Source organism: Carcharhinus amblyrhynchos, chromosome 8, assembly GCF_965287045.1.
Source record: "Carcharhinus amblyrhynchos chromosome 8, sCarAmb.v2.hapA, whole genome shotgun sequence".
In the NCBI taxonomy this organism is placed as follows: Eukaryota; Metazoa; Chordata; class Chondrichthyes; order Carcharhiniformes; family Carcharhinidae; genus Carcharhinus; species Carcharhinus amblyrhynchos.
In genome coordinates, this window is record NC_137331.1 from 83,356,148 (window position 1) to 83,370,766 (window position 14,619).

The window sequence follows — 14,619 nt, forward strand, 5'->3', positions numbered from 1 at the left end:
TTAGTCCCCCTGGGATTCAAGTGCCACCCGTCTTTACTATACAGGTCCCACCTACCCCTAAAGAGGTCCCAGTGATCTAGGAACCGAAATCCCTGCCCTCTGCACCAGTCCTTCAGCCACGCATTCAGCCTCCACCTCATTCCATTCCTGCCCTCATTCTCCCGTGGCACAGGCAGCAATCCTACCTTCGCTTTTCTCTTCCTCAGCTGCCTACCCAGTTCCCTATAGTCCCTTTTCATGACTGCCTCCATCTTCTTGCCTACGTCAGTAGTACCTATATGCACGACAACCTCTGGTTCCTCACCCTCCCCTTTCAGGATGTCTGGGACACGCCCAGAGACATCCCGGATCCCAGCTCCAGGGAGACAAACCACCATCCGCGACTCACGTCTACGTCCACAAAAACGCCTGTCCGCCCCCCTCACTGTGGAGTCCCCTATTAGCACTACCTTTCTGCTCTCTTTTTTAATTTTTTGACTTACTGGCTCAGCTCCAGAGACCTGGCCACCGCTTCCTCCCTCAGATGAGCTGTCCCCCCCCCCCAGTAGTACTCAGGCTGGAGTACTTATTTTGAAGGGGGACATCCACCAGCGTGCTCTCCATCACCTGAGGTTTCCCCTTCCTAATAGTTACCCAAGTGCCTTCTTCCCGTTGCCCTGGTGTGACTACTTGCTGATAGCTCCTATCTATAACCTCCTCACTCTCTCTAATGAGCCGAAGGTCCTCGAGCTGCATTTGCAGCTCCTTAACCTGATTCCGTAGGGACTGCAGCTCCACACACCGAGCACAGGTGTGGTAGACCAGGAGCCTCCAAGACCTCCCACATGTTGCACTGGCAACAACATACTGGCCTCACGCCCATACTTGCCCCTTTTTAGTAACCCAGAGGAAAAAGTAAAAAAAACTTATAACTTACCTTGCCTCACCTTTATCTCTTTGGCCCTGTGAGCCAAAGCCCTTACAGCACATTCAAAAACAAAAACAAACTTACCTGCTCTCAGTCAGAGCCTCTCTCTCTCTCTTTTTTAGGTTAGAGGAGGGGGGAGGGCTGGGATACTCTACCTATGTAGAATATCGGGATTCCTCACCGCTCTAATTTATAGTAAGGTAAAATAAACTCCACCCAAGTGCCCTAGTAACTGCTTCCGGTGCAAAACTTAAAAAAAAACAAGTACAAAGTTAGTTTTAAAAAATTGCTGTACTCACCCACAAGCTCTCCACTCGCAAATCGCTGCCTCTCTTCCGTGCTCCCACGGAACAATGAACTCTGCAAATCGGCTTCCATGGAATTCTCCCAGCCCGAAGTGCTAATGGAAGAATCATGGCCTGTGAATGTAACCAGTGAGCCGTATCATAACACTGACAAGTTGCCGAGGAGAAAATAAAGATCTATTCAGAAATGTTCTTTGCAAAACAGATCCTGCTGTTCCTATAAAACTGTAACATGTTAGTCAGACACGTTAATGCAGCAAGCACTCACACCTCTTAATTTTGTCCAAATAAATATTGAGACATTGATAAAAGTTATCACGAAAAAACACCCATTATAACCAGTTAAAGATGTCAATAGAACCATAGAATCCCTATAGTACAGAAGGGGGATATTCAGCCCATCAAGTCAGCATTTCACCTATGCCTACTCCCCTATCCCTGTAGCCTCACATAACCTGCATATCTTTGGACTCTGGGAAGAAACCAGAGCACCCGGAGAAAATCCCACACAGACGTGGAGAGAATGTACAAATTCCACACGGTCACCCAGGGCTGGAATCAAATTTGGGTCCCTGGGGCTGTGAGGCAGCACCCCTTATGCAACTGTGCTGCTCAATAAAGCAAAGCTAACAATTCATTTTGAGTGTCAAAACTGAATCCTTGCTGAGTCTCACTTTTATTCATTTGGGTTCTTAGCCAGCAATGCAGTATGAGGTGCACTGGTAGAGGGTTGAGGGACTGCGAAGAGTCGGGGCTGCAGCACTGAGCTGCTTTTGTTGCAACTGGGATGAAGTGCCAGAGAACCATGGTGGGCCTTCTAACCAGCCTGCCTTGGCACATGCCTCCCCACGTGGCAATGTCTGATCTGTTTCCTGAGTTGGCGAGCCTGACTTGATCTTGCACTTGCCTCATCGGAGTGAGAGTCATCTGATTTGGGGCTCTTTAAACCAAGCTGGGTCCAGGCTTGAACTACTTGCCTCAGCAGCAAAAATCTGACCTCAAGAAGTTAATATATATTACAAAAAGCAATTGGCCTGACTAATTTACAAAATAAAATAACATTTTTGCTAGATTCATCGATCTACAAACACATCATAGCTTGTTTCTGCCTTATCATTTGCCACTTCACCTTCTGCGTGTTGTAAAACTTGTTTTTGGGATGCAAGCTCATTATCCTTGTGGTGAATAAATGAGAACTAGAGCAAGATGACCTTTATATTTTTGCCTTATCACTTATATACCTCTAATTCATTTTCTTCGCTCATCATTTCTAATTCTAGAACACTATTTAATTTGAACAGTTAGCTTTATAATCCCTCGTATGTTAAAAACTCACTCTACAGCCTGTGCCTATTGGGAGGAATTTAGCCTTGCCTTCAGCAGTTCCATGGGTCTGGGAACTTGAAAGTTTAAAACTGTTTTGAGGTCAGGAGTATTATGTCTGATTTCCGTTGAATCGTCTGAACATGGGAACATAGGAGTTAGGAGCAAACATAGGCAAATTAAGCCCTTTGAGCCTGCTCGCCATTCAATTGGATCATGGCTGATCTCTCGCTGGACTCAAATCCACCTCCCCACCTGTTCCCCATATCCCTGTTTCCCTTTTTTATTAGCAATATGTCTAACTCCCTCTTGAAACCATTCAGTGGTTCAGGCTCCGCTGCGCTATGGGGCAGTGAGTTTCACAAATTCAGAATTCTCTGTGAGAAATAGTTTTCTTCATCACAGTTTTAAATCTATCGCCTCTCAACCTATCCCTGTGACCCCTTGTTCTAGAATGCCCTGTAAGAGGAAACATTTGATCTACATTTACTTTATCAATCTTGTTTAAAATTTTCTATATCTCGATCAGATCCCGTCTCATCCTTTTAAACTCCAGTGAGTATAAACCCAAACTGTTTAATCTCTTCTCATACATCCACCCTTTCATCTCTGGAATCAATCTGGTGAATCTCTGAACTGTCTCCAATGTCACTACATCCTTCCTCAAATAAGGAGCCCAAAACTGGACACAATACTCCAGATGTGGTCTCACCAACATCCTATACAATTTCAACAACACGTCTGTACTTCTATACTCCAGTCCTTTGCAATAAATGCCAATATCCATTTGCTTGTTATATTACATGCGGCACCTGCAAATTGACTTTATGCAATTCATGAACGTAGGCACGCAGGTCTGCTTTCCATTTGGGTAATAATTTGCCCATTGTTTTGGCCAAAATGGATAACCTCACACTTATCCACATTAAAACGCCATCTGCCAAATTTTGGCCCATTCTCCGAGTATATTGATATCCGAATGTAGAAACTTTATATCCTTTTTACTGCCTGCTTTCCCACCAATTTTAGTATCATCTGCAAATTCAGCTATATTACACTCCGTCCCTGCTTGCAAGTCACTTATATAGATTGTAAACACCGAAAGTGTGAGGACTGACCCCTGACACACCCTGCTAGTTATATTTCACCAGCCAGAGAAGGACACATTTATCTCACCGTTCTGCATTCTGTCAGTCAGCCAATCCTCAATCCAGTCTCGTATTCTGAATTTATGAACCCTGTTCATAATTTCACCAAGGTGGAGTTCAAGGAGCTGGAGCAATTTGCTCTGCAATGTAAATGATGGAGATGCAATGCTAGATGAACTTTTGCAGAATATTTATTGTAACTTGTTGCTGGTTATGTTTTTTTTGCTATCAATTAACTGGTGAATGTCTGATTATGATTATTTTAGAGACAAATTGTTCCCTGCGTTTGGATTTGGTGCACAGATACCCCCTAATTGGCAAGTAAGTATGGACCAATTAATGAAAGGTGTTGCTAATTTGATTTCATATTTTGTGAATTATTTATACTTTGATGGTTTTCCTTCCCCATGTAGGTATCGCATGAATTTCCACTAAATTTCAACCCTGCCAATCCATTCTGTGCAGGTATGACATTGTCTCTCTGTTACGTTTTTAATATGTTTTAAAATTACAGTTGTGGCAATACAAAACTACTTTTGAAAATAATGTTTAACAGTATTGGGCAAGATGGAGATATTTTGTAGCACTGAGGTCACATGATCAGCATGGGGTTGGTCAAATGTGGTTAATAAGAGTCAAAATCCCAAACCTTTTGAAGAACAACTCTATTTACTTCAGTTATACATTTGTAAGGAAGTTTGCATCATGTTTCATTTGTATTTGAAAACATAAAAGGGTTTCTTAATGGAATAATAATACTTTGAATTATTTGAAAGTGTACATTTTGTGACTACAAAAGATAGAGTAAAGGATAAAGTATCATGTACTTAATTGCACTATGGAAAGTTGTCATATAGTTATGAATAAGCAAGGACTATTTAATTTAAATGCTCAGTGTTATGCTAAGTTATATAATTAGTATAGCATATGGTGCGAAATGATAATGATTATGCTGTGCTGCTAACACTGCTTGCTTGTGACCTGCAAGCACTGATGCCAAGAGAAAGAAAAATGGTCTTTTCGGCTGTTTCTTTATGGTTCACTTTACTTGAATAGAATATGGTTCAATTGCTTTTATATAGGATTCAGTTTTGGAAAATTAGTTTGTAAACATTCAGATTAAGATACAAGATGATTCCAATCCTACAAATTCTTCTTCAGTTAAGACCATGCATGGCCAATCAACCTAACCTGCACATCTTTGGACTGTGGGAGGAAACCGGAGCACCTGGAGGAAACCCACACAGACACGAGGAGAATGTGCAAACTCCACACAGACAGTGACCTGAGCTGGGAGTTGAACTCAGGTCCCTGGAGCTGTGAAGCAGCAGTGTAACTACTGTGCTGCCCAATTTTTTTTTTGCCCATCCCTATTTGCCTTGAGCTACATGGCTTGCTGGGCCATTTCAGGGGACATTTTTTTAAGAGTCAACTACACAGCTGTGGATCTAGAGTCACGTGTAAGCCAGACCAGGTAAAGATGGCAGATTTGCTTCCTTAAAGGACATTAGTAAACTAGATGGGTCTTTACAGCAATTGACAATGGCTTCATGGTCACCATTAGACTTGAGTAATTAGACACTCAATTCCAGATTTTTATTGAATTCAAATTTCACCACCTGCTATAGTGGGATTTGAACCTGGGCCCCTCGAGCATTAATTTAGGTCTCTGGATTACTAGTCTAGTGATAATAACCTCCCCTATTACATTACCACCCAAAGTACACTGCCAAAATACTTCATGGCCTGTAAAGCACTTTGGAATGAGCTGAGGCCATGAAAGGTGCAATATAAATGCAGGTGGTTCTTTTTCATCTTGTATTGTCTAACTGGTACTTCTATAAAATGTTTTATGAAGCATTAAAAATGGACTTGCATTTTGAGTAGTTTGTTCTGCAAAATTAGTTACTTATTCGACTACAGGTTGTGGTGAGAATGATAAGTTCTCTTTCTTGCATGAAATTTGATGATTCATTATGATCTGTGTTTGGTAGGAGTGGAGGGGATAGTTGATGCCTATCGTAACTGCCTGCCTCAAGTCAAGCTCCATGGACCTACGAACTTCTCGCCCATTATAAACCACGTGGCAGGCTTTGCAGCTGCGGCAGCACAACAGCCGATAGCATCTGTGAGTATTTCTCTGTGTACAAGTGAAGTCCCTTTCCATCAAGGACCCGCAGAAAAAAAAAGTCAGGATCTACTGTGAAAGGCACCATCGTTTTGTTCAGTTTTTTAATGAGGTTTATCTCAGGAAGCTACTACTGTTACAATCATGAAATATTTTATTTTTCTAAAGCAATATACAATTTGTGCCAATATGTTGGTGCATACCATAAAAAATAGTACAAACAAGCAATAAGTAGTTTCTGGTAAATGCTTGAAGTAAAATTTTACTGTCTGTGGTTTTGAATATTTTAGCCATGGAAGAAATGTGTTTTAGATTGAATGGCATGATGTCAGTGACAACCGTGGCTGACATTATGTTGTTACAAATGAGAAACTTTGATTTGGTTTAAAAGTAGACTGGAGCATCGCAGGTTAAGATGGAACCTGTGAGCAGTGCTTACTTAAAGAAACAAGCTGGCCTCTTATTTGCCAAAGTGGTGGATTTTCAGCTGCATATGATCAATAAACTTTGCTGAGATAAGGCATCCCAAATCTCAAATTGAGTATTTTCGATTACTGTAAGAAGTATTGCAGTGGGGTTAGTCTAAAAAAAGTTGTACACAATATTTCTGTTATCTTTCATTAAAGGAAAGAGAAAGAGATATTGGCATGGAGCCTTTGAAGGCTAATTCCTTTCTCTCTCCACTGCTGGAGGCTGATGGAACTGCTATGGAGTTCGTTTTGTGTGAAAAGCTTTTTGTCATGAATAGATAATCTAAAATTAATTGAGAACTTATACAGGTAACAAGACATCTTGAGATGAGCTCTCCTCTTTGAGGCAGAGTTCCATCAGAGCAGAGTTAAATCTTCCCAATCTCAATCCCGTTTTTCTGGATTGAAACACATTGCATGTCCGTGACAGGCCACTGGCCATCATTAGGAGCAAGCCTACAGGCTTGCAATGAACATCCTTAAGGAGGCAGGTTCTCTCTGAAGGTCAGAATGAAGGCATCTGTTGATGGCTTTGGCCTAGATTGTAGTAATAAGGGCCAACTGGAAAGAGGAAGCAGCTATAATGAAGCTGTTGTTGCTATCCATGGCCTATTGCCACCTACTACTTGTCAGCCTTGGAAAACAGTAGTTGGGAGGGAAAGGATGGAAATCTGGTGAGCAATCAGCTCATTTGCACATAGTGTGCAGGGAAGCAGTCGTGGACATTGAGGAAGACAATCTCAGCCTGAACAAGGAAAGTACAAAGAACAAAGAAAATTGCAGCATGGGAACAGGGCCTTCAGCCCTCCAACCCTACCATGCTGCCCCTAATGAAACCCCTGACCCTCCTGAGGATCATATCCCTCCCCTCCCATCCTATTCATGTATTTGTCAAGACACCCCTTAAAACTCACTATCGTATCTGCTTCCACTACCTCCCTTGGCAGCGAGTTCTAGGCACCCATCACCTTCTGTATTTAAAAAAAAACCTGCCTCTTACATCTCTTTTAAACCTTGCCCCTCACACCTTAAACCTGTGTCTCCTAGTAATTGACTCTTTCACCCTGGGAAAAAGCTTCTGACTATCCACTCTGTCCATGCCTCTCATAATATTGTAGATTTCTATCAGGTCGCTCCTCAACCTCCATCGTTCCAGTGAGAACAAACCAAGTTTCTCCAACCTCTCCTCATAGCTAATGCCCTCCATACCAAGCAAATTCCTGGTTAAAAACTTTCCATTCTTCACCTGAATTTTCCAACATTCACCCCTGCAATGTCATTTGATTTTTGGCTGTGATTTACAGAAGGGAATTCTCCTCTGACTTCAATTATTTCAGAACTATTTTAAAAGTATATTAGAAATTAAATATTAGTTTAATTGTAGTAAATTTATAGAATGAAATGAGGCCATTTGGCCCTTCATGCCTGTGTTGGCTCCTTAAAAGAGGTGTCAAATTGGTTTCATTCCACAGCTTTGTCCCAATATGTTTTTTCAATTTCTTTACAAATGTTTGTCTCTTTCAAATTCCAGTTTCCTTATTTTATAATTTAAAGCATCTCATTTTGACGTAATTTTAGCAAATTGTATATATTTTCCCCAAGACTTTCTTTCTTAAAATGTTGTACCCAAATCTGGACAAATGCATTCGAATCTCTGAGTTCCCCACTCTGCTGCTGCACCCATTTAATATCTCCATCATTCCCAAGTTTAAAATTTCAGCCATGATTTCTACTCCTGGCAATGGGTTAGCAATGATGTGAAGCAAAATTATTGTATGATGTTATTACATTTGTACTATAAATGCAGTTACACTATGTATCTCAAACTGTGTCCATTAAATTTATTGTGCCTGATATAAAATGCATTTGCAGCATATTGAATTGCATTTTCCTTTTCTTTAACAGCAATATTTCATCCTCCTCATCATCACAGATGGAGTGATAACAGATTTGGATGATACAAGACAGGCCATTGTTAATGCTGCTAAGTTGCCAATGTCCATCATCATTGTTGGTGTTGGTGGAGCAGACTTCAGTGCCATGGAATTTCTGGATGGTGATGAATGTGTTCTTAAATCGCCCACTGGGGAAATAGCTATCCGAGATATTGTCCAGTTTGTGCCATTTAGAAAGTTTCATAATGTAAGTCTTACATGGTTACGGTGTAACAAGATTGCACCACTTACAAGATTTAATTTTATCTTGTGTGTTAAAAATTGTTGTGAAAACCGATTTTGTGTAAAGATTTATGCATGGGGAGAGAATGTTTGGCGAATATCCATACCTACCTGTGTAAATGTCGCCAGCCCATTTACTGCAATAGCTTCTATCCTGCCTATTCTATTGTTGGTCCCAGGTGCAGTTCAAACTCCATTTCCAGATTGTTGCAAATTTAAAGTAGTGTCTTAAAACAATTGTAAAGTCCACTAAAATAAATTTTTACTATGACCACTTACATAGCTCAGGGGCATCTAGTTTTAGTCAAGTACAACTGCAGCAATAACTAACATTTATATTGTATTGATGTAAAATATTCCAAATCTCTACATAGGAGTGTTAGCAAACAGAATTTCATACTGAGCGACATAAAGTATTAGTACAGTGGATTTAAGTCTGAATGAGTTTCTGAAAGGAAGCCAGGTAGGCTTGGGGAAGGGGAATTCCAAAGGTTGGGGTCTTGGCAGGTGAAGGAACAGCTATCATTGATGAACTGATGAAAATTGGGCACGTGCAAAGCAGCAAAATTAGAAAAATTCAAGAGGTTTCACCAGGTTGTAGAACGGGAGGAGGTTACAAAGCTCGGACATGGTGAGGCCATGTAAGGATTTGAAAACTGCAGTGGGGTTAGCACTGCTGCCTCACAGCACCAGGGGCCTAGGTTCAATTATGGCCTCGGGTCTTTGTGGAGTTTGCAAATTTGCCCTGTGTCTACATGGGTTTCCTCCAGATGCTCTGGTTTCCTCCGGATGCTCCAGCTTCCTCCCACATTCCAAAGATGCAGGTTAGGTTGACTGGCCATGATAAAATACCCCTTAGTGTCAGGGGAATTAGGAGAGTAAATGTGTGAAGCTACAGGGATATGGCCTAGGTGGGATTGTGGTTGGTGGAGGCTTGATGACCCAAATGCCTCCTCCTGCACTGTAGATTCTATCTATGATAAACAAGGACAAGAATTTCCAAATCAAGGCATTGCTGGACTGGGAGCCTATGTAGGAGAGTGAAGCTGACTAAAGGAAATGGGTGTGAATTAGATTTTGGGCAGCAGTGCTTTACAGCTGGTGTAAGCTGAAGAGAGTGTTGGATTAGTCAAATTGCGAGGCACCGGATGATGCATTCAGCAGCATAAGAACATGGTAGGAGTACGTCATTTGATCCTTTGAATGTGCTCCTCTAATCAATAAGCTCAGGCTTAATCTGAGTTGTGTCCTTAACTCCAATTTAGTGCCCACTCCACTTCCAATCTCCCATAAACTAAAGACTAAATAGACTGGGTCTGTACTCGTTGGAGTTTAGAAGGATGAGGGGGGATCTTATAGGGACGTATAAGATAATGAAAGGGATGGATAGGGTAGAGGTAGAGAGATTTTTCCAGCTTAGAAAGGATAGCAGGACTAGAGGGCACAGCCTCAAGATAAGTGGGGGGGGGTGCAGTTCAGATCGGACTTGAGGAGGAACACCTTCACTCAAAGGGTGGTGAATCTCTGGAGTTCTCTGCACGTTGAAGTGGTGGAGGCTACCTCGCTAAATATATTTAAGACACAGGTAGATAGGTTTTTGACAGACAAGGGAATTAAGGGTTATGGGGGGAAAGTGGAACTGATCCACTTCAGATCAGCCATGATCTTATTGAATGGCGGGGCAGGCTCGAAGGGCTAGATGGCCTACTCCTGCCCCTATTTCTTATGTTCTTATAACCTTTGACTCCATTGTAGATCTAAAATTTGTCAAACATTGAATATATTTCAATGACCTAGCATTCACTGCTCTCCGAGAAAATTTCAAAGATTAATGACCGTCTGAAAGGTTACGTCCAATCAAAATTGAATTTCTGTGATCTTTTGCATAGTTTAAAAAACATTTTGCATTGGTTTAAAAAAAAAATTGTACTGAAGGTCAGTCCCACCCACAAATTTCCCCACCTGAATCAACATGGTGAGTTTCTACATATCCATTTGTGGAACATCAAGAAAATTCATAAGCTTAAATAGTTACCTTCACTAAGCTAATGAAAGGTTCTATGTGATTTTTCAATGTCATTAACAGTTACTTAAAATTGGGCTACACACAGGTGGAGAATTAGATTATTATTATTTTCATGATAAACACATTTTCGAATACAAGTCAAGTATCCCTTATCTGAAACTTTTGGACCGATCGTACTTGGCTTGGTGGTATTATCTCTAAACAAGTAATCCAGAGACCAAAGATAATGCTCTCGGGGCCTGGATTTGAATCCCACCATGGCATAGCATGAAATTTGGATTCAATGAAAAGAAAATGCAATTAAAAGTCTAATGATGACCTCAAAACCATTGTTGATTGTCGTAAAAACCTATATATAGTTCACTAATGTCCTTTAGGGAAGAAAGTCTGCCATCCTTATTTGATCTGGCTGACTCCAAATCCATAGCAACGTGGCTGACTTGTAAATGTCCTCGTCTCTGATATGGATAGGTCTCTCAGTTCAAGAGCAATTAGGGATGGGCAATACATGCTAGCCCAGCCAGCCCCTCACATCCCTTGAATGAAGTTTTTTTAAAAAAAAGTCTGGTTTTTGGATGCCACAAATTAGCTTGCATTACAATAGCCTAGACTTAGGCAAGTTATAGTCTAAATAAAATGGTTAGAAAAATAAGATATATAGCTGAATAATGTGGAGTACTTAAAATAAGTTTATTTTTGACATTAACCACAAAAAACACAAGATAAATGGTGCAGACAAACAACTGGACTTCCTACGACAAATGTCGATGGGGTTCAAAAAATGTGCAGCATTTGGTTTTCCGATTTCCGGATAAAGGATACACTACATGTATATTCATTAAAGTACATAAAGTTACCACTCTTAAATATGTCAACATTTTTTTAAAGCAAGGGAATAAAATGTTATTAAACTGTCCAATTGTGCTGGTTATGAAAGATTTTGGATGCAATCTTACCTGCCACCCACAACATGCTCCCTCTGCAGCAAGGTCGGAGAATTTGGCAGCCAGCCAAATCTCCATTCACTGCAGTGGATGAAGAAATCCTGCCAATGTCAACACTGATCCAATTCTGGGCTTTGTTTGTGGCAATGCCAGTGAGCTTGAGCAGAAACTTGAAACTTTGTTCCTTTAAACAATTGTTAATTTCAGATTTCAGATTAAATTGGCCTGTTATATTAATTGGATTAACTTTTGTATCTCCACAGGCAACGAAAGAAGCTCTTGCACAAAGTGTGCTGGCTGAATTGCCTCAGCAAGTCGTGTGCTACTTCAACACACGCAAACTTCGTCCTCCGAATGAGCCTAATCCTTAAGTGTTCTGGATTCACAGCCAAATGTTTGTACTTTACGACATCAAATAAATCTATACTTTATCTTCTAAATAGATTTAGGAATGCATGCATCAACACTGTATTATATAATATATGAAATTTGTAATAGTTTTGAAATTATTTAATTTTAATTAGTTCATTATAAATATTTTGTATGTGAATTTAAGGCAACTTTTTTTGTTGAAGTTGAAACAATCCAGTAAAATTCGATGAGGTCAAACCATTCATTGTATCATAATCATTTAGCAGCTGCTGTCAGTGTAAAATTGTTCATTGTATTTGATAAAGTTTTAGTAATGCTCAAAAAAAACATTTTTTGTTAGTCTCCAATACTTTTTACAATTTTTATATTGTTGTTTTGAATGATTTAACTTTTGGATTTTTGGATAATATGCCTGCATATGACACAGCAATTTTTGATGTCTAATTCTAAAAATGAGAAGTGATTGCATATCATGCTTCATATTACAGCGTCATGTAATTGTATTTACTACTGGTTTTACATTTTTTAGGTTTAATATTTGAAGATACGATGAAGTAAAGCTAAAAGTAATTATACTGTGGGTGAGGTTATCCACCTATGATGTTCTATGTATGCAGTTTTAAAAATTGTTGATGTAAGATTATGTCGATTCAGACCTGGATTTTCGCAATGTTGGAGAGCCTCCCTGTTGCGAAAATGGCAGAAGAGACCTGAATCCCGAAATCTCACCTTGGAATGTGGCATGTACCATTTTGGCAGCGGTGGGAATGGGCCCAGATCAGGAATCGTGCATGTGCATTTCATGGGAGGCAGCTGCCCTTAGGAATCAGCAGCTGCTCCCACCCATTTGTAATTTTGATGGAGAGGTGTCTGAAACCTGATTTGCATCATCATGACACAGTGGCCTGTGCGCAGATTATACCTCATAGAAGCAGGTCTGAACTTTGTGGATTTGCTTGGGTAGCCAGGGTGCCATTTTGGGATTGCTATAAGTAGGCACGGATGTGTATAACAAGTTCATGAACTGCGAAATTCATTGGAACTGTCAGTGTCAAGATGAACTGTCAAAGGGAGTACTGTCACAGCATTTAAAACTCCTACCCTTTAATTCTTTGAAAAAACTGTCTTGAATGTTAATAAAATGATTAATTACTATTTAATTCTGTCTATTGACATAAACCTTAGAGCTCCCATTTTCTGAATTATTGCTGCATGACTGATTTTACAATGGTCGATTTATTGCAATTAGGTTTTTGGCATTTCAGTTTGTTTGACTGCTCAAAGTGGTTACGGGCTCTTTGAACAAGGACTATGAATTCCAAGCACTAAAAATGCTTTTTATAACAGATTATGCAATTAAACTAAATGTTCATTGTTATCATGGTTAACATAATTGAAGGAATGTACTTTTTTTTGAATAATAGTGTATCTTTTAAAAGGCGAAGTCTGCACTAGGTACTTCAAACTTTAAATCTCAGCATGGGTCCTGAAGCCTACCCATGATGGATACTGAGCTTGTAGGTGTGGTAGGTATAAAGACAAAAGATGGTGGATGGGGTAATGGAGGGGAGTGGGGTTGCAGGAGGTACACGAGTTAGCATGAATTTCTTACTGAGTTGGCTTGGAGCAATAAAGGTTCATGGGGTGTGGACAGATGTATAAGTTAGCATGGCATGTACAAAGGGCCATGGGGGATGGTTGGCAGGGATGAGCCAGGGAGGGTGAGGGCTTGGGTTTTACCATTTTTCTAAAACTTTGATTCATTGCCAGTGCACCTACACCAGGATCGTCCACACTCATTCTTATGTTGCCCAACCTGGCTCCCAGGAAACCCTACCACTCCTGAATGAAAAGCTGACTGGGCCACTCTTCCCCAGTTGGCAAATATCCAGATACGTCATTCCCAACACAGGAGTAAAAATCCAGACCATACAATTGGCCCTCTTCATTTTGCAATTCTAACAATTGATCCTTAACATTTATGTTCTGTGTCCGCCTTATAAAGAAAATGCTGGATCTAGGACTGAACAAAATCAGTCCTTGATTGATATGGGACTATTAACCTCAATGTGAGATTGGTCAGATAATCGGTCTCAGGAAAGACCTTGGTCTCTAATTTTATGGGGTGGTAAGATCTGTGTGTGTAATCCAAGTTGCAGAAGGGAGCTCCAGCTGGAGAGGTTGGTTAAATCAAACTTTCTGGAAATGTGTTTGACACCAAGCCAGATTTAATACCTGACGTGGGAGGGTGGCAGAATGAAAATTTGGCTTCAAAAATGGTGGGGTGGCATTCCTGTTTCTGCTTGCGTACAAAGCAAAAAGACCATTTAGGAAGGTGCCCTGCCCTCTGCTGGCCAAATTGGTTGGACTTTAACCTGGCGTTGTGAGACTTCTTACTGTGTTTATCCCAATCCAATGCTGGCGTCTCCACATCATGACTACTATCGACACCGCAAACTGCTGGATCCAAGTGGAGAGGATCTCCAAGAAGATTGCGCATATCGACACAGACATCATGTTTTTACAAAGATGCAAGAAAGCAGTTCCACTTACATTGTCTGCATCTTTAAGACTTGAATAGCAGGTTAGTTGTAAAGACTCGAATTCTAATCAGTAATCTGTAAACTGTATGTGCTGTTATATACTCTGTCTGAGGCCAGAACTCTCCATTCACCTGACGAAGGGGCAAACCCCCAAAGCTTGTGAGTTTACTATCAAATAAATAGTGCCAGCTTGTGCCGGTTACATGAAAATGCTATGGAAGATGAAAGATGTGAATTAAAACGATCAAAATAGGAACATTATGCACAGGATCATAA

General features: G+C 40.5%; 1 protein-coding gene across 1 annotated transcript in view; it reads left to right on the forward strand.

The window, feature by feature from the left end:
• The window catches only part of LOC145346725 (copine-3-like), an 84,861-nt gene extending 71,901 nt beyond the window's left edge, over nt 1-12,960 (forward strand). The window contains exons 12-16 of the mRNA XM_080194370.1: nt 3,950-4,004; nt 4,097-4,148; nt 5,678-5,811; nt 8,187-8,423; nt 11,692-12,960. Of these exons, the coding sequence (XP_080050496.1) occupies nt 3,950-4,004; nt 4,097-4,148; nt 5,678-5,811; nt 8,187-8,423; nt 11,692-11,799 (586 nt within the window). The 3' untranslated portion in view covers nt 11,800-12,960. The remainder of the gene's footprint in view (nt 1-3,949; nt 4,005-4,096; nt 4,149-5,677; nt 5,812-8,186; nt 8,424-11,691) is intronic.
• The last annotated feature ends 1,659 nt before the right edge of the window (nt 12,961-14,619 follow it).